The sequence below is a fragment of the Pezoporus occidentalis genome, unplaced genomic scaffold (assembly GCF_034315485.1).
Source record: "Pezoporus occidentalis ecotype Australia unplaced genomic scaffold, CSIRO_AGI_Poc_V1 ctg235, whole genome shotgun sequence".
NCBI lineage: Eukaryota > Metazoa > Chordata > Aves > Psittaciformes > Psittacidae > Pezoporus > Pezoporus occidentalis.
In genome coordinates, this window is record NW_026914233.1 from 1435440 (window position 1) to 1454823 (window position 19384).

Below are 19384 nucleotides of genomic sequence, written 5' to 3' on the forward strand. Positions count from 1 at the left end.
TGCTGTTTCACTCTCTTCTCCCAAATCCATTGCTCAGCTCTTTTCCTGTTGTCTGCAATTCCTGGCTAACATGCTACACCAGATGACAGAAAAGAGGAGCTAAGATCCCTTTGACTCCTCTGCTGAATGCATGCAAAGCCCCCTCTTCCCAGCAGTGAGATGCTGGCAGGGGAATGGTTGCACTTGCAGGACTGTCACCCCATGTTGCGGAGATGTCCTTTGAGGGAGAGCTGTGGGCATCCAAGGCACCTCTGGGCTGTGCTTTGCAGAAGCCCAGAAGGGGTCCCATCAGCAGATGTTGTCTGTCTCCCTCCTCCTGCTGCTCCTCTTGGGGTGCCTGGATGCCTCTTGCCATCCTCTGCTTGAGGCTGCCCCTGCCATCCCATGGTGGTCCCTGCCATCCCGTGGTGGCCCCTGCCATCCCATGCCAGTCCCTGCCATCCCATCAGCCCAAGACTTAGACGTGCATGTCTTATGGGTGGGGGGGGTGGCTCTGGCCATTGAGGAAGAGTCTGGTGGGGGACACCTCCAGAGGAGATGCTGCTGCCCAGGAGGGTAGATGGTGCACAGGGCAAGAGGCTGTGCAAGGGGAAGACACCCCTAAGAGGCAACTGTGTGGCTTGGGAACTGTGCACTGTAATGGTGCAACATGAAATCTGTGTGCGCTCTCGGACCCCAGCTCACAGTTCCATGCAGAGGAGCTGCCTGACAGCGGCAGCAGCCATGGACACAACAGCCTCATGGGCTGAAGCACACGGAGACACCCGGGCTCTATCTGACTGCTCAGGGAGGGGGGAGCCGTGATGCCCAAAGCCACCGGTGCTGTCCCTGCGCCAGCTTCCAGCTGGGAGCTCCACAGGAGCCAGCAGCTGCTGCCCTGCAGCGCTCAGAGCTGCTGCCTCCAGCATCCCGCACAGCTCCTGCCACAGCGCTGCTCCGGCCGAGGAGGAGGAGGAGGAGGAGGAGGAGGCTGCAGCGGAGCTGAGCTGGGAGGTAGGTACCGCTCCCAGGCACGGGAACCTGCTTTACCCCCCCGCCGCTGAGGAGAACGTGCCCAAACCCCGGCACTGTTCCACAGGGGGACTCCGTGGTGGTGTTTTCTCTTTAGGACAGCCCGTTGGTTTCCTTCTTGTGCTCTCCTGGTGTGTTTTGGGTGATGGAGAGGGGCTCTGCAACAGGGACTGTAGCGACAGGACAAGGGGTGATGGGTTCAAACTGAAAGGGGACGTTCACATTGGATCTAAGGCAGAAGTTCTTCCCTGTTAGGGTGCTGAGGCACTGGCACAGGGTATCCAGAGAAGCTGTGGCTGCGCCATCCCTGGCAGTGTTCAAGGCCAGGGTGGATGGGACTTGGAGGAACCTGTTTGGTGTGAGGTGTCCCTGCCATGGGCAGGGGGTTGGAACTGGGTGAGCTTTAAGGTCCTTTCCAACCCAAACCGTTCTGTGACTCTGTGACTCTGTGAAGACTAATTGTTGCCACACATTTCCTCCTCACACAGCTGCCTTTGCCATATGGAAAATTTGCCCCTCTTTCCCCTCTTTTTGATTGCTGTATGTTTGCACCCACAGCTCGGGGGACAGTGACCATATGCATCTGTCAGCTTTATGGTGCTTCTTACCTTTGGTAATTCAGTCCTTACTGCCTGTGACATGAGAGAGGAGCTGAGACAGGCCTGCTAGGGGAGGAACAGCGTAGGTGATGCTTTCAGCTCAGGCATGGTGTGTTCACACTTTGGCAATGGCCAAAGGGCTGATCCTTTCTCACCTGACTGGTTCTCTGAAAACACTTCAAATGGGATGTGAGACCTCTGGAAGGTCCCAATCCCTGGTACCCCTGATTTGCAGCCGAGCTGCCTGCTGTTCATAAGAGCATCATGTTCTGTCTGGTGGCAATTCCCTCCCCACTGCGCTTTTACCATAGGCAAGCTCCTTCCATTCAGCACAGGTGGACTGTACTGTGACCATGTGGCAGGAGTGAGATGTCAGGGCAAGAGCAGGCAGCCGCAGGCAGCAGCAGGCAGATTCAGGCAGATGCAGGTAGGTGGAGGCAGTAGCAGGCAGATGCAGACAGATTCAGGTAGCAGTGGGCAGATTCAGGTAGCAGTGGGCAGATGCGGGCAGATGCAGGCAGTACCAGTCAGATGCAGGCAGCAGCAGGCAAATGCAGGCAGCAGCAGGCAGCATCTCTTCCCCACTGCCTGCATGGCACCTCCCTGCCACCACAGAGGGAACCGGCCGCTTCTCTGATGCTGCTGAAAACCTGTTGTTCTGGTGCCTTTTCTGCTTGCAGCAGATGGATTGGCAGGGAGAGCAGGCAGCCCTGCCGTGCCCCTGGCAGTGTGTGCTGCAGGGGTTGTGCCAGCCGCAGTTATGGCTGTGTTTTGCTAGGCCAACCTCTCCCAGTCCTTTCCAGGTCCCTCGGTTAGCATCCTGTTGGTCGCATGCGTATCCAAAAGCCTACATGAGTTTGTTTCCTGAAGAGCTTCTTGAAGGACCACCCTTGGGATCAGCATTTTGATGGAGGGTGGTGAATGCTGCTCCTGACATGGTTCTGTAACCCCTGCAGGCCATTTGTGTGATCTCGTTGGCCACCGGCATGCACAGGCCATAGTTTATGATCCTAGACTCAAACCCAGCTTCGTGTTGAAATCATGTCTGAATATCAGGCTTGTAGATGAGTCCCAGGGCTGAGGCTTTAACACAGTGAGTGATTCAATGACCCATCTTGGTCACAGGTTTCTGGAAAGCCTGGAGGCAAACATGTAATTGCTCTACGTAGTTACTTCCTCCACAATAGGCTAGTAAAAAGGTGTGTTTTAATCCAAGCTCAACACGGAGAGCATAAATGAAGTGATGTTGGGAGCACACTCGTGTTGTTGAGTAGCATGCCTTTATGGGAAGTACATAGAACATTAACCTCCTGTGGTTAGGTGCTGTTTAATATCTCATCAGAACATCTATTCACATTTCAAAAGGCAAAGAAAACCCCAAACATTGTGCATCTGGGGGTTTATGAAGTGGTTCCACTTTGCTGCCTTGGACCCTGGATCTATTTTATTACATTACAATGGAGAATCTCCACTTTAACTCTCTGGATTTAATTTTCCAAAACTGAAACGAAACACAACAGGAATAAACGAGGGTTGTTCTGGTTCACCTTCAGACCCACTTTACTGACAAAAAGCCTAAGTGACCACAAAGGAAAGCCTTCCTTGTCCCAGCTTATGACAATCAGCAGTAGCAAAGTGGGGTGCACAGACTTCCCAGTGCAGAATGGGGTACCACCTTTGCTCTGTGCTCTTCCTTAAGGAAAACCTCTGTGTTTGGAATCACAGCCTTTGCACATGTTTGATAGAATAAAGATGAAATAAGCAGACAGCATTTGGGGTAGAAGAAGCACTAACACCCGAACCACTGCTTTTCATTAGTGGATATTCAGTATTATCTGAGGCTAATTCAAGAGCTTCCTTTTTCTTTAAAGGCGGCCTAAAGCATTGGGGATCAGCTCTTGACTTCAGGGTTTCTCAGTTGTCCTTTGTTCTGCCCAAGCAACGTGGGCACATTGCTATTACTGTTGTCTATTGAAGTTGGTCTTGTGTTAGGTTCTGCTCAGAAAGACACGTTCACACCCAGTGATTTCACAACAGCAATGAAACGTTTGACTTTTTACCTCTTCTGCCTCCAAACTTATCAGAGGTGAGGTATGAAACCTTGATGGTTCTTGGGATGATTGGGCTGTATCAGCAAAGAGAGAGCAAGAGAAATTCTGGGTATTATAAAAGGAAACGCAGAAGTTACCTTCGCAGTAACAAAAGTTCATCTATTCTGTCCCACTCATTCAAAACCCACAAGAGCACCTCTTGTGCTTTCAGTACACCAGAAAAACATGAAACTGCAGTTTGGTAATGAGAAAACCTGCCCCATGCATCTGCATGCCAGAAAGATCCTCATCCTCCTCCTCTTCAACCCAGCCTCTTGCTGGATCTGGTAGGTTTGTGCTGTATCTTGTATCATGTTTGAGGTGTGCATGTCCATCCCCAGCCCGCAGGAGAGGAGGACAGTGGAGGTGGTGGGATAGCCCTCGATATCCTAAGGGATCCTCTTTGCTGGTGAGTTGAAGAGGGGCTAAGAAGGATTGATGCATAAAGCAAACCCATTCCTGTCAGTGCATGATGAGCCCTGCTGCAGACAAAGCCAAGCTTGCAGCTCCAGGCTGTGGTGGGAGGGATGCCTGTCCATCCCTCTACTCCCCGCAGCTTCACCCTCTCCTGCCAGCATTACCTTGTCTCCCTGATAGCATCAGGGGCCTGATTATCTGCTTGTTCTCCTAAGCAAGATTAGGAGAGACTTTAAACACAGTGAGCATTGATCCCTGCAGGATTTGTACCTGCACTGCTGCCTGCAGCATAGGACAAGTCACGGATATCTGCCAAACCCTTGTAGTGTCTGTCCTCATTGCTCCTGATGTGTCTGGGGTAACTTGCTGGGTCCATGCTAAGGTGCTGAGCACAAGTGGCATCCCTCTTCCCCATCACACTCTGGCACATGGGCTCAGTGCAGCTGCACTTGTTTGCAGCAGTGTGGATGGTGCATGAGCCTGGTAGGGACAGCAGGCTCCATGGTGGGACTTTGGTGTTGAAAATGAGTTCCTAAGGGGCTGGTGCTGCATCTCTGGAAAGAGCTCTATGCCCCTGGCTCTCCTGACCACAATGCTTTGAAAGCTCTTTCTGATACTGATGAAAAGCCCTTGAGTTTGGGGGGCTTGAAGTAGATGATCTCCAGAGGGCCCTTCTAATCCTAATGACTGTGACTGTGATCTAATCATAGCACAGATGTGTGCAAGTGTCTGTATTCTGCACGGTTGAATTGGTTTAGCCTTTCCTTCACTACTACGAGCTTCAGCTTTTCAGCGCAAGTTTTCAGTGCCATTGTGATGCCCTCCTTGCCTTTGACTCACCGCCTCTTGTAGAGCGGCTTGGGCTAACTGGGAGGTTTTCAACACTTTGTATCTTGCACATTTCCTGCAAGAGGTGGCAGAAAAAATGTGTTTCCTGAGATGAAATAAGCAGAAAAAAAAACAGCTACTCAAACCAGATCAAAAGAGCCTAAAAAACCCAAGAAAAAGAATAAAGCCGCTCAGCAGCTTCCTGTTTACCCGCGGCTCAGGTATAGATCGATCAGCGGCATTGCCGAGCTCTCCTAACGCTTCCTCTCCCTCAGCAAAGCTCTCTTCACAGTCCGGCAAGGGCAGAGGCCTGAGGGAAGATGTGAAAGATGGGATAACGCCGCTCAGACACCTGCTCTGCCATCGTAGGCACTGTGGTCTAGATGGGCATCGCCAATGGATGCGCTGTGTGATGCTCTTGTGCTAAGAGCAGCCCACCCTGCGAGGGCATTGCTAAAGGCATGGGTCCCTCCAAGGGGTCCTGCTGCAAGTGGCAGGGTCCCCAAGTCACCATCCTGCTCTTAACCCACACGGGCTTCCCTGTTTTAAGAACATGGTTGCAATGCACACTGAAAGCCTTTTATTTTTCCTTTTAGAACATGCTAAATGACCAGAGCTGCTTCCTGTGGTGAGAGTGGACATGGGCACCGGGGGCTGCACGGGGAATATCCCACCCTGCAACCCCTCACATCCTCACATCCCCCAGGCTGGCATGGCCCAAGGCAGGAGAGGTTGTCCCCTTTGCAGACTGGGGCTGGGTGCTGTTGGGGCAGGGTGCTGGCTCTGGTGGCTCTTTGCTTCAAAGCAGAATTGCCAGCGCCAGACTCCAGTGGCCCTTTGCTCTGAGTCAGTATGGTGAGGAAACAGCAGCCTACACCAGAGAGGGAATTCCGTGCCAGTCAGTGTAATTGCAGTTGCTGGGAAGTACAGGAAGAATAAACAGCCTGCAAGAGAACAGAAAGTGTAAAAGACAATACATATTTGTCAGGAAGCAGCTTTATCACATCATCCTCAATTGGATGCTGGAGAGGGGCTCTTCATAGGGGACTGTAGTAATAGGACAAGGGGTGATGGGTTCAAACTGAAACAGGGGAAGTTCAGGTTAGATCCAAGGCAGAAGTTCTTCCCTGTGAGGGTGCTGAGGCGCTGGCACAGGGTGTCCAGAGAAGCTGTGGCTGCCCCATCCCTGGAAGTGTGAGGTCCTTTCCAACACAAACCATTTTGTGATTCTATGATTATTAAGATCACCCAGTTCCAACCCCCTGCCATGGGCAGGGACACCTCACACTAGACCAGGTTGCTCCAAGCCCCTGTGTCCAACCTGGCCTTGAACACTGCCAGGGATGGGGCAGCCACAGCTTCTCTGGGCACCCTGTGCCAGCGCCTCAGCACCCTCACAGGGAAGAACTTCTGCCTTAGATCTAATCTGAACTTCCCCTGTTTCAGTTTGAACCCATCACCCCTTGTCCTATCGCTACAGCCCCTGATGAAGTGTCCTTGACAGATTAAAAAGCCTGGGAGCAATGGGTTGCAGTTCATTAAGGACAAGCACCAACTTCTGCACATAGACATTGAGTTTGTGGTCAACTGAGACCACAAACACAGGATGGGGAAGGCAGGGCTTCTGGAGAAAAGGATTTGGGTGCTGTCATCCAGCACAACAGAAGCATAAGTCACCAGTGGTACATGAATTGCAGAACAAGACAGCTACTGCAGGCAAGAGACTTCCAGTCTGCTTTGCCAGGGGTGAGGCCACAGCTGGGGTTTTATGTCTAGTTTTGGGCACTGTGATGCTAAAAGGATTAAGGCAAGCTGGGCAGCTGCTACAGGAGAACAGTGGCCATGATTAATAGTCTAGAAAACATGGCCTAAAAGGAGAAAGATGATGGAATATGAACTACTGCAACCGAAGGGAAAACTGCACTTAGGGTACTTTGAAGCAGCTAGAAGAAAGTAGTGCTTGTTCCTCCAGGGATAAGGTCAATAACTGACTCGAATCGTACCAGGAGGGTTTTAGACATTAAGCACTAAGTACTTAAAGAAGAAGAAGTAGTAAGACAGATTTACTAGGAATGAGTCTGAAGAAGCACTGGGTGGTTTGTAAGGAGAAGCTGGGGGGAAAGCAGGGGCTGTAGGAGCAGGCTCGGCAAGGATAACAGTGGGACACTGCCCCTGCCTTCAAGACAGGAGATGGACTACCTGATCTGCCACCGTCCCTTCCAACCCTCTCATGGGATTTCTCTGCTCTCATTCATTCCTGCTTTTGTCCTTCTGTGTTCCCCACCCTCAGGCAAAGCAGGGTCAGATGCAGATCTGAGAGGTGCCCTGTGCTGACATACCAAAGGTGTGGGACAGCAGAGTGCTTCAGGGTGAGAAGAAATGCATCAGATGAGGGGCAAACAAGGGGCAGTCTTGTTCTCAGAGATCCCATGTGCACGGGGTGGATTCGGTTACTTCTTTCTGTCCCACAATCGCCCTGTTGTGAAACCTGGGTGAGAAAACCCCTCTGGCTGCTGGCACTGCTGTGAATGAGTTACTGTGCTGGGAGGTTTGCAACGCTCTGATTCCTGCCTGGCTGCAACTCAGCAATTGCACCAGGCTGCAGCTGTCAGAGCCGTAATCCTTGTGGCTTTGGTGGCAGCAGTGAGAAGCAGAGCGTGGAGGAGAGTGAGCTGGAGGCCTCGCCATGCGCCTCCAGCTGCTTCTCCTTCACAGACTCAGCACCGGCTTTTGGAGGATGCCCTGGATCACAGCCTTTTATCTGCACTGAGCATCTGCTGCAGAAGAGAGAGACAGGGCAGTGCCCAGAAGGCTTTTCATAGGCACATTTGAACATGTGGCGTAGGCAGCAGGGCCAGGGCAGGGATTGTGCCCCTGTGCTGGGCACTGGTGAGGCTGCACCTCAAATCCTGTGTTCAGTTCTGGGCCCCTCACTGCAAGAGAGATATTGAGGTGCTGGAGGGGGCCAGAGAAGGGCAACGGAGCTGGTGCAGGGCCTGGAGCACAAGTGTGATGGGGAACGGCTGAGGGACCTGGGGGGTTCAGTGTGGAGAAGAGAAGGCTCAGGGGGACCTGATCGCTCCCTACAACTGCCTGACAGGAGGTTGTAGTGAGGTGGGGTCGGTCTCTGCTCCCAAGGAACAAGGGACAGGACAAGAGGAAACGGCCTCAAGCTGCACCAGGGCAGGTTTAGATGGAGCTGAGGAACAATTCCTTCCCCAGAGGGTGCTCAGGCATTGGAACAGGCTGCCCAGGGCAGGGCTGCAGTCACCGTCCCTGCAAGTGTTCACACAGCGTGGAGACGAGGCCTCAGTGCCATGGGTTAGTGGTGGCCTTGGAGTGCTGGGGAGCGGTTGGACTGGGTGAGCTTAAAGGGCTTTCCCAACCTGGTTGATTCTATGATGCTGTTTGCATACACAAGTGCGTTGTCACAGTGATGCATTCACTGTGGTGGAGGGTGTCAATGTGTCTGCTGACCAAGCTGAAAAGAAAACTACACATTTGTGTCTGCTGTCAGCAAAACAGGCACATCTTAGTTCTACTGGAAGCACCTCTGAAGCTTTGCAGCCTGCCTGGTTTGAGGAAGCAGGGTTAGAAGAAGAGGTTATTTCTGTGTAAAATGCTGTATTTGAAAACGACACCTTTAAGGGTGAAAAATGGCAACGGTTTGGCTGGAACTTATCAGAATAAAGTATTGTGACTCTTCTGTTACTTTTCTTTTTCCTCTAACTTGGAAGGGGAAATCCCCCTCAGCACTTTCAGAGGTTTTTGTCAATATAAACCTACTTTTTTTGATGACAAAAAACCCCAAATACTCAAAATCTCACCTGGTCACAAAACCTCACCCCCGTCTTTGTACGCAGGCATACAGACACGATATCCCCATCAGGAAAGTGAAACGAGCCCTTCTGTGTATGGCATTTTTGTACCTTAAGATCATCCATAGGCACGTTTGAAGAACTTCTGATTGATAGACCCAGATACCGTGGCAATAGCTGAAAAAGGCCAAGATTCCTCAAAGACAGCTCCTGTGTGGGGTTTCCTCCTGTAGCTCCCAGGTGAGTGCCAGCTCTGTGCACTCAGTGCTTTCCAATCCCTGCTGCCCTGTGGGAGAGGGGTGCAAGGTGGATACAGCCAGTGGAAGGTTCTTGTGGGTCCATGCAGGCAGCAGAGACACTTGGGAGAGGGATTTTGGTGCAGAGGAATGGCCAAGGAGAGGAATATGGGGTGAGATGTTCATCAAGGTGCTACCTGCCACACTGCTCTCCCTCCGCAAAGGACATGCTTGCCCTGACCCCCTGCCTTCCCTGCAAAGTCAAGCTGTTGTCATTGTTCTCCCCATCAATAGTGATGATTTCTGGTGGTTTATAAACCATGTTTGCTGAGCAACCCAGCATCTGTGAGCATGCATACCCCCTGCTGCACTCAGTCCTGCCTTTGTTTCCCCTCCTGAGCTAAGTCACCTCTCCTCCTCTTCTAATATGGGAGAGTAAGAACTCTGAGATGCAAGGTGAGGGCTGGTTTGAAAGGGAAAGGCCTCTTTTTGACTAAGAAGCTGCTCGTATTTGGCTGTCAAGCCAAGGTAGAGAAAATCTCTGGGCAAGAGTGCCTCACTTGGATGGTTACCACCGTGTTGAGATGGGTGGAAGCAGAGCATCACATCAAGGCAAACTTGTCCTCCACTTTCCACTATGATAGTGAGCAGTTCCAGGAAAGACTTAGTCTTTTCTTGGGAAATATCCTACCAGGTAGGGTATCTTACTCTGCTTTTATTCCCATCCTTTCTTAATGGCTGCTGCACCAACAACAGCCAAGAGCTATAGCAGGGCTTGTGGCTGAGGCTCTTGAGGCCAAAGCAAGTTCTTGCTGGTGGTGTCTTTTGTTTCAACCGCAGTTTCCTTTCTGTGATGAAGCTCCATTCACCCAGACCATTTGCAGGAGGAAGGAGAGGTTTCTACAAGAGCAGGCATAGTTTTGCAGCAGCTAAGCTGGCTGTCACCCCAAAGGGACAAGAAAACCCTCTGGGGCTGATGTCAGAAGCTGAGCTGGTGTGCATGGTGGTTCCCCCAGTGCCAGCAGGTATGGCTGGCTGTAGGAACTGCAGATGTGGCCATGCTCCTTGCCTCACTGCAAGATTCGTTGTGGTTGTGGCATTTGCCACAGCCTTTCCAATTTACATGGGCTTCCGCAGAGCATCACTTCCATGACCTCGGGGCTCCGAATAGTCTGGGGGAGAGGAACTCTGCGTTACTCGGATGTGCTGGTCACTTTTAGGCTGACAGTGTCTACATGAAGCATTGCATGGGAGGTTTCATCATCACTGAGGCAGAAACCATAACTTCGAAGTGGCTGCTGCAGGCTGAGCCTGGCAACCACCATCAAAACATAAGACAAACCAGAAGGCTTCTCCTACAGTGACATTTTCCCTGTGTTTTTGAACCTGTGCACCAGTGTTTTCACCATGGTGGTGATGCCACATGGCTTTTCCCTCTGCAGTTCTGACTGGGGGCATGGAGCAGTGTGTGGCATAGCTCCTGCACCCAAACTGGCCATAGGTTGGAGCACTGGAGATACCAACAATCAGCTGTCTCTCTTGCCATAAGGTGTTTCTACCAGGGAAGCCCACAGGAACATGGGGAGCCATCACTACCACTGCTTTTAGCGTCCAGATAAAACTCAGCTGGAGCGTGCTGCAAGGCAGCAGCCAGGCCTGCTGGAGGAGGGAGCTCTAGGGTGGGTTTTGGATGGGTTCTTAGCAAGAAGATCTAAGACCTCCCTGCCCTCCGTGTCCCACTCAGCACCTTGGGATCACCCCCAAAGCCCTGGGAGGGACTGTTTGGTGCCTGCTGCCCCATCCCCAGCTATGAGAGCCTCCGGGTCTGGTGTCTCCCTTCCCACACTTAACCAAGGAGCACTTACACCAGCTGGCTTGCTCTCCTCCTGCAGGAAGGCTGCTCCACAGCACCAGCACCAGCTCCCTTCAGCCCAAGGGGCAACCTGCAAACATTGCCCTGCTATGCCTGTGCTTTCTGTAAAGCAAGACAATCCTCTTTTCCCCTGCCCTTCTCCATGCTGGGCTGTCTGTATGTTCCAAATGTATCCCTCACATGTCTTTCCTTTATCAGGCTAAGCCCAGCTCTCTCATGTGGGTGCTCCTGCCACCTCGCAGCCTTTCTGCACCTCTTTCCATCCGAGCTCAGCACTTTCAAATGCAGGTGACCTTTAACTTCAAACCTCTTGCTGGTTTACCACATTTTTTGCTTTGTTATCCTCTGCAGGTGAACTCCAAAGGATGTTTGTTGGCTCCATAGAGAGTCCTTGTTTCCCTGCGTGGTCCTTGTGTAACTCAGGAGGAGGTGTAACTCAGGGTCATAGAACTATAGAATGGTTTGGGTTGTAAAAGGACCTTAAGAACAACCAGTTCCAACCCTCTGCCAATGGACAGGGACACCTCACACTAGACCATGTCACCCAAGGCTCTGTCCAACCTGGCCTTGAGCACTGCCGATGCTACTTGCAGACTGAAAAAGGGTGGGAAGGGTGCAGGTCATTGCAGCCTGGCTCATAGCTGATGGTGGAGAGCATTGGAAACACGTCCCTCCCATCCTTCCCCCTCCAGGTAACCTCTTCTGAGCTTTCAAGGGAAGCGTAGCATGCCTACAGCATTCAGCCTCCCACATCTGTGAACACACATTCATCTCTACCACCCTCCAGCCCAGCAGCGCTCTCTCTGCCCATACTCACCTCAAATTACCTGTAAGAGAGTGAGCAGCCAGATTAGTCATCTCCTAAACCCATCGCTGCTCCCCCCATTTCACTGCCTTCAACAGATTACATCTTCCATTGCCATTACTGAATTGCCTTCCTCCATTGAGGAAAGCTTGGAGGATGACTGTGCCAGAATCACCCATCACCCTGGGAGCTCCAACCACAGCAGTCACCAGGCCTGCTCACTTCTATCTCCTCTTTTGCTGCTTGAATTCAAGCTCTTTTCCTTGCCTTTAAGGTTCTCTGCATCTTCTTGCTTGCTCCTGCTTTCTCCAACACACAGAGTGCTCCCTGTCACACTCTTCCACCTCCATGCCTCACTTTGCCTGGCTCTGCAGGACTGCTGCTGCTGCACGTACACAGCTTGAAGATCTCCCAGTTGAAACCAATAGGCATTTTGAGTGAACTGAAGTCTTTTGCAATAGCATAATACCTGCAGCAGAAAATGATTCAAGAAAAAGCACAAGATTCTCTTTTCATTTTAAAATAATCATGAATATTTAAAATTTAGCTATATTTCATTGTTTTATTGCTTTCACGACAAACTCTTCTTACTTTTGTATATACGTTAATAACTTACTGGCCAAACTAATGCACAAACCATCCAATGGAAAAGGAGGCACCTTTAATTGACTGATGTTCGCTCATAAGAAGAAATGATGAAAGCTATTGATTTCTAAACAATGAAAGTAGGTAGAACGGAGTTACATTATGTGTGTAACAGGAGGAGGGTTCTAACAGTAAACCCTGTAACTGGGTGCTTGGAGGCAGAGTGGTGCCATGGTCATTGGTAGCATTTTGAATTCCTCAAGGGAGAGGTCTTTTCTTTCTGCCTGTGCTACTGATGAGTGCCAAGTCCTTTGGCTGCATCCAAAGGAGTGTGGCCAGCACGCCAAGGCCAGGCTGGATGTGGTTCTGGGCAACCTGATCTGGTTGAAGATGTCCCTGCTCATTGCAGGGGGTTGGACTGGATGAGCTTGGAAGGTCCCTTCCAACCCAAACCGTTCTGTGAGTCTATGATTCTATAAATAGGTTGTTTCTTCATTTTTCTCTAGCCCATTTTCTCACTTTTTTCTTCCAGCTTTTAGCTCTTCTCTTTTTTTGGGATCCTCTTTCACTATTTGTTTCTGCACCAGCCAGCAAGCTGGAAAGCTACTTTGGATTGGAGCTGCTACCAAAGAAGTGAATGACTTTAATAACAACCAAGCTCTGGATCTAACAAGTACTTGTTTGTGTCTCTTGGGCAAAGCTCATCTTCTCTGTGCTCCTATAAATCAGGAAAACAGTGCTTGTTGAGATTAATGGATGAGAAACGTATCATTTGGCTGACTTACAAAGCACCACAGTTTACAACATACAGTACAGCCATCATTTAAAGCTATTGAATAAAGTAAAGAAAGTCAAGTCTTTGTTTCAGTATTTTATCCTTGACCTAAAATAATGCATTAGATTGTACCTAAAAGAAACCCCAAGTAGCAAAGAAGCTCTGAGATAGCTCCACTTGAATAAAAGCTGCTTAAAAACCGATTGCAAAGAGGTATCAGCAGCTGTGAGTTCTTACTTTGCTCCTAAGGTGAATAGGCTACTGATGGGGAGGGCCCCAGCCAGGGTGCAGATCTTAGCTGAAGGAAATGGAACACTAAAATAACACAAGTTGGAAATGATCCACCAGCTTCTGTCGAAAGCTGCGAGTTTATGTATGTGCTCTGTGATGGAGATATCTCAACTTCACACCTCTGTCAGGGGCGGCTGTGAAGCAGTGGGGTTTAGCAAGTGCCCTGGAAGGAGAACACCTATTCAGGTGCTACCATCGCTGCCTTGAAAAGGGCCGTGTTTGAGTTTTGTTTCACATAATGTGTTTGTGTCACCTCTTTTCCTGTTTACCGCAGCTTCAGGATCTTCGGTTTGCCTCTGTTCTGTAACTAGCAGCTGCCCATTCGATACCTGCATATCACCAAAGCTCAGCCACCTCCACAGGCGATGGAGTAAGCGTCCTGGAAGCTCCCAAGCCTGCAAGAGAGGACAAGGACACAGTAGAAGGACGGGACCAGGGTCAGCGGAGAGAGTAGAGGCTTCTTGCTGTCAAAGGTAAAGTCCATCCACGTTTAATGTGCTACTCATAAAAGTAATAGTCTAACCTTGGCAAGGAGGGTGAAGGGACCTGCAGCAGTTACCTCTCTCCTCCGAAAAACTGCTTTTTCATTCTGACTGTTCCACTGACTGATGTGGAGAGGGGAGATGATGGAAAATGTGCCCACGTTGGAAGCTGTCAAAGGTATTAAATGTTTCAAAAGTCATCTGAAAGTCTAAAGCGGAGCCTCTCCAATCTCTATTCAACCAAAATCAGATGCTTTATATCTATAAATCTACCAATCGATGCATGTATTTATATACCCATATATATCTATAGCACAGCATTCATTATTGTTTGATTTTTGGTTTTACTTTTGATTCAATCTATTGACTGCTTTTAAGGGGTCCCTCAAGGAAATAAGAAAATCAAGCCATTGCTGAAATGCGAACAGTCACAGTGCGTGTGGGGGGTCACACATCAAAAGCATTAGCAGGAAACATTTTCTACCCATATGTGTTGCTGCATGAACAGCCGTTATCTAGTGACTCGAAGTGTCAATATTTAGGGGCTTAGGCATGAAAACAAAGTTGAAGTTAATAACACAAATGTCCTACGTACAGCTGAAACCTCAATATAGGAAAGCATCACCCGATCAGCGTAGGTTGCAGCGCTGCTTTCTTTTCATTACTCATATTTATGAACAAGGAACTCCATAGGGCTGAGTGCTGTGTTTGTAAAAGGTTTCTCTGCATTGCATATGCCAGTTGCCTTTGGAGGAAACAGTCCTGGTGCCCCAAGGAAAGCTGAGGCAGATCAGTGGGGGATGAGTATCCATAGCTGGAGCAGAGGATGACCACTGACTCCAGCACCTCTTTGGGTTGTGCATACTGATCCTCCTATTTCCCTGCACAAGGTGGCACAAGATAGGCAAGAAGGGGTGAATTCTGATTCCTTCCTTGTCAATATGAACATTTCCACCATTCTCTGCCTTTTTGTAGACCTTTTAACTTACAAGAGCATGTCCTCTGCTTTAATGAATTAATCACTGTCAATTATTTTATTATTAGAGCTTATTAGCAATAATTATAGTCCTGGAAACGGTATCTTCAAAGGTCTTTCAAGACGTGATCAACCTGTACGCAGGCGTAACAGAGGTGCACTGAACAAGAAACATACAAAAGTCTTGGCAATGACAAGGCAAACACCTTTGAAACAGTGTCTTTCGAAAGAAGCATCACTCCTTAAAATGTGGGCACCTCACCCTGCAAACCAGATCCCTCTTATAGGGGTGATGAGGTGACATCTGGAAACAAATGACCAAACAAAACCCAAAAGGTGGCTTAAAGCACTGACTCCCTTTTGGAGAGGAGATCAGACTATTTTAACACTGTCTTCACGCGCAATGATTCAGAAAGGACAGAGAGGAAATGCTCTCCATGCCCTCATCAGCTCAGCTGAAAATGTGCTGATGCTGCTGGGTGATGGCTTCTTCAGTCAACACACTTTCATAAGGGTCTTTATGCTACAAATGAAGAACCTCCCCAGCCAAGGAACCACGATAAAATCCAGATTCTTAGAGCAGATGCAGGTTTTGTACCATTTTACACCATTACAACTATTCAGAGCATGAATTCTTTCTAATGGTAATGGTCGGGCTTGAGGTCTTAAAGGTCTTTTCCAACCTAGTTAAATCTATGTTCCTCTGATGAGGGGCTAACTCACTGCCACTGAGGCAGTTTGGGGGAAGCAAAGAGCACCCCAGTGCTCATAACTATGCATGTAAAGGAATGGTGGCAGGCTTCCAGCACCAGCCCCATGCTTTTGAGTGGTACAAATGAGACCAAGACTTCATATTGCAGTCCCTCTCTGCCTGAAGGCTGACCCATGGGCTCGATGCAGCACAGAGGGAGGCAGAAGCCACTCTGGGAGTCCCATGCCAGGACAACCAGCCATTTATCCCTTGCTCTTTCCTGCACAGGTATCTGAGATGAATCCCACAAGCCCATTCTTTGGCACAACAGAATATGACTATGGATATGATGAAAACACTGCTCCATGCAATGAAGGAAATGGCTTTCGCAGGTTTAAATCCCTCTTCCTGCCGATTCTTTACTGCCTTGTGTTTGTCTTCTGCCTTCTGGGAAACACCTTGGTCCTTTGGGTTCTCCTGACCAGGAAAAGGCTGACGACAATGACTGACATCTGCCTGCTGAACCTCGCAGCCTCTGACCTGCTCTTCGTTGTGCCTCTCCCTTTCCAAGCCCATTATGCTTCAGACCAGTGGGTTTTTGGCAATGCTATGTGCAAGATAATGGCTGGCATTTATTACACAGGGTTTTACAGCAGCATTTTCTTTATAACCCTCATGAGCATTGACAGGTATATCGCAATTGTCCATGCTGTCTATGCCATGAGGATACGGACAGCCTCCTGTGGTATAATCACCAGTTTAATCCTGTGGCTGGTGGCTGGCCTGGCTTCTGTCCCCAACATCATGTTCAACCAGCAGCTGGAAATCGAGCAGTCTGTGCAGTGTGTCCCCATATACCCCCCAGGCGACAATACCTGGAAGGTTGCTTCTCAGTTTGCATCCAATATTTTAGGCCTCTTGATTCCCCTGAGCATCCTCATCTGCTGCTATGCCCAGATACTGAAAAACCTGCAAAAATGCAAAAACCGGAACAAGATCAAGGCCATCAAGATGATTTTCATCATCGTCATTGTTTTCTTCCTCTTCTGGACTCCCTTCAACGTCGTGCTGTTCCTCGACTCCCTGCAGAGCCTGCACATCATCAATGACTGCAAGGCAAGCTACCAGATAGCCCTGGCGCTGCAGCTGACGGAAACCATCTCCTTCATCCACTGCTGCCTGAACCCCGTGATCTACGCCTTTGCTGGGGTGACATTCAAAGCCCATCTGAAGGGACTGCTGCAGTCCTGTGTCCGTGTCCTCTCCAGCCCCATTGCAGGTGCTGGGGCTGGTCAGTTGTTCCCAGCACCCAGCCAGATCTCCAGCTGCTCGGACAGTGCAGTGATCCTGTGAGCCCACCCGAGCTGCCTTCTTCCTGTGTGAGTAGTTGGCCTAAGGTCCAACGTGGACCTGGAGGCTGGTACCATGTGTGCAGCATCCTCTTGGGAGAACCAGTATACCTCCTTTTGGGATATGCTGTGAGCAGAAGAGGCCACGTTAGTTTCCTAAGGGTTTGTAAGATGGTGACTTTACGAGCTTGCCACAGAATGGGTTTTAGCTAAGCTTTAGAGCTCTTTCATTTCAGCAAGTAGCGTGCTTCCTCTGCTATTTATTTTCTCTTCTGATGAAAGCATCGGTTCTGCCTCACCCCAGACTATGCTCTGCCTTGTGGAAGCTGTTCCATACATGAACCCTTACATCCCCGAGACAGGCATGGGACGCTCCTCTAGGAAGGCATGGGATTACTTCGCACTGCAAAGAGGGAGTCACGTCAGCAACTGTCACCATTCCCATTTTGCTTCAGCTTCCAGATAACGAGGCCACTCAGACCAGGGCCCTGTTGCTTTCCTGTGGGATGATCCCAGGGGACACAGCTGGGGGGGTCCTTGCAGCTGCAGCTGCCCAAAGCAGCCTTTGGGGTGGTGATGCCTTCAAAAACAGCAAAGCAACACCTCCAGGTGCCTCATGGGGTCCCGTACACTCCGATATGTCATCATCAAAGCAGCCTGGTAGTCTGCATGACTGCTGGGGGTGTGGGATCTCCAACTCTGTGCCCCCAGAGCTTGCAGCTGAATGTAAGCACCACCCAATGTAGCATGTAGCACGTAGGCTCTGTCTCTTTTTCCATACATCATCTCCTGCTGCTTTAGAATTGTCTTCTTTGAATAAACATATTAACTGCACCTCTTTGTCTTGGCTCCTGAAAGTCTTTCCAATGGATGACAAGCTTCGGTTAGGAGGAGGAAAGGATGTTCTAGCCAGTGTCACATAAAACACATTGCATAGAGATTTGCAGTGTTGACTGGTATTTAAGAATCCAGTAGTATACATCTAACACACACACACCCACACACACACACACCCCCTCCTCTCTCAAGCACTGTTGATCTCTCATAGATTAAGATTGCTGATCCTTAGGACACTTTTCCCTTCAGAAGGCTATTTCTCTGCCTAATGTGTCTGTAGAAAGGAATAATACAAGTAGCTCTTTTCCCCCTTTTAAGTATGAACTACCAGACTAGAGACACAAACATACCCAGCATAACCCCAAGTTCTCATGTACAGCAGAGCTCTCAGGAGCATTGTGCCTCTTCTCTAAACATGACACTTACTGTTGAAAACCCACAGGATTTTATGCTGCTCCTATATGCGACGGAAAGAATCTATGGAGACGGTAAGCAGTGCTCAAAAATGTTTGCACTTCTACACACTGAAACAGTTCTGGACCACAGCATCACACTATTAAGGAGCTGGTAGTGCCATTTTTTCTGTTACAATTACTTTTAGCTAGAGACTTGTCGATGACAATCTCCTTTCTCCTGCAGATATAATATTCTCCTTGGGATAAAGCAGGTAGCAGATGCACTATTTCCTCAGTTGAAAGGGTTCTGACACAAAGTAAAGTTGGCAAAAGGATTCTGCAGTCTACTCAGATCAGTTCGTTTTCATGTGCTGAGATGTTGTCAGATGCAAAGGCAGCAAGGAACATTCAGATTTGATGTCACCTGGATTTCCTGGTGCTATATGAGGTGATGTGAATATATACACCAAAATATCTAGCCCAATATTGTTCCTTTAAATCAGTGGAAAGCTGGTCACTGTTCTGAAGAGGATGGAGTAAGGAAATGACTGATGTTTGTAGACCAGATCACCTAATCAGATATTGCACAACTAAAGCAACTGGTGTTCCTCCAAGGGCCAAGCTGTAACACGTACCATTGCTATCAGATTGCCAAGTACCGCTTTTCACATTGCTAGCATCTCCCTAGCTAGATCTAGAAGGTTTGTGAACCCGACCGAACTTTCTAGCTGTTGATTTTCATCTAACACGTTTCACAATCCCCCCTTTCATGTTTTCTGCCCTTTTGCATGGTGCGGAGGGCACTGAGAGGAAAGTCTGGCCTTTTTCTAGTCCAAGACCACTTGGCAGTGTACAACAAAGCATCCAAATGCACACACCTTCAAAAACACCTACCGTTAAAACAAATAAGGTGCTATTAAACTGCACAAAGCAGTGCAGGGGAAAAAGCAAGAACATCATGTAAGATGTGGTGCTGCTGGTGTTCATCCTTTCTCTCTTTGGCCCCATGAAGCCCCCCTCTTTCCATAAGGAATAAATGAAGAGCTGTGCCTGGTGTGAGAGCAGGGTAAAGTGCTGGTTTGTTCTGTGTTGGGCTTTGCCTTTGTCCTTGAATGATGCAATACTTTAGGATGTTACAGCTCTGGAAAAGAAAAAGGATCACATGAAACTTTATCTTACAATGAATTTCTACAGACCAGTCAGTGTCACCTCTGTGCCTGGCAGGGTCTTGGAGCAGATTCTCCTGGAAAGCATGCTAGGAAACATGAAAAACAACAAGGTGCTGGGTGACAGCCAGCATGGCTTCACTAAGGGGAAATCCTGCCT

At 49.3% G+C, this 19384-nt stretch overlaps 1 protein-coding gene across 3 annotated transcripts; it reads left to right on the forward strand.

The window, feature by feature from the left end:
• The first annotated feature begins 742 nt into the window (after window positions 1-742).
• LOC134165271 (C-C chemokine receptor type 8-like) lies at window positions 743-17660 on the forward strand. 3 transcript variants are annotated; one of them, XM_062621882.1, is made up of 3 exons: window positions 743-993; window positions 13643-13801; window positions 15766-17660. In XM_062621882.1, the coding sequence occupies exon 3, from the start codon at window positions 15775-15777 to the stop codon at window positions 16828-16830; it is 1056 nt and encodes a 351-aa protein (XP_062477866.1). In that variant the 5' UTR covers window positions 743-993; window positions 13643-13801; window positions 15766-15774; the 3' UTR covers window positions 16831-17660. The 3 variants fall into 3 exon arrangements, with proteins under 3 accessions (XP_062477866.1, XP_062477867.1, XP_062477865.1); XM_062621883.1 differs by lacking the exon at window positions 743-993 and adding an exon at window positions 12305-12721; XM_062621881.1 differs by lacking the exon at window positions 743-993 and having other exon boundaries at window positions 13247-13801.
• Window positions 17661-19384: the final 1724 nt, after the last annotated feature.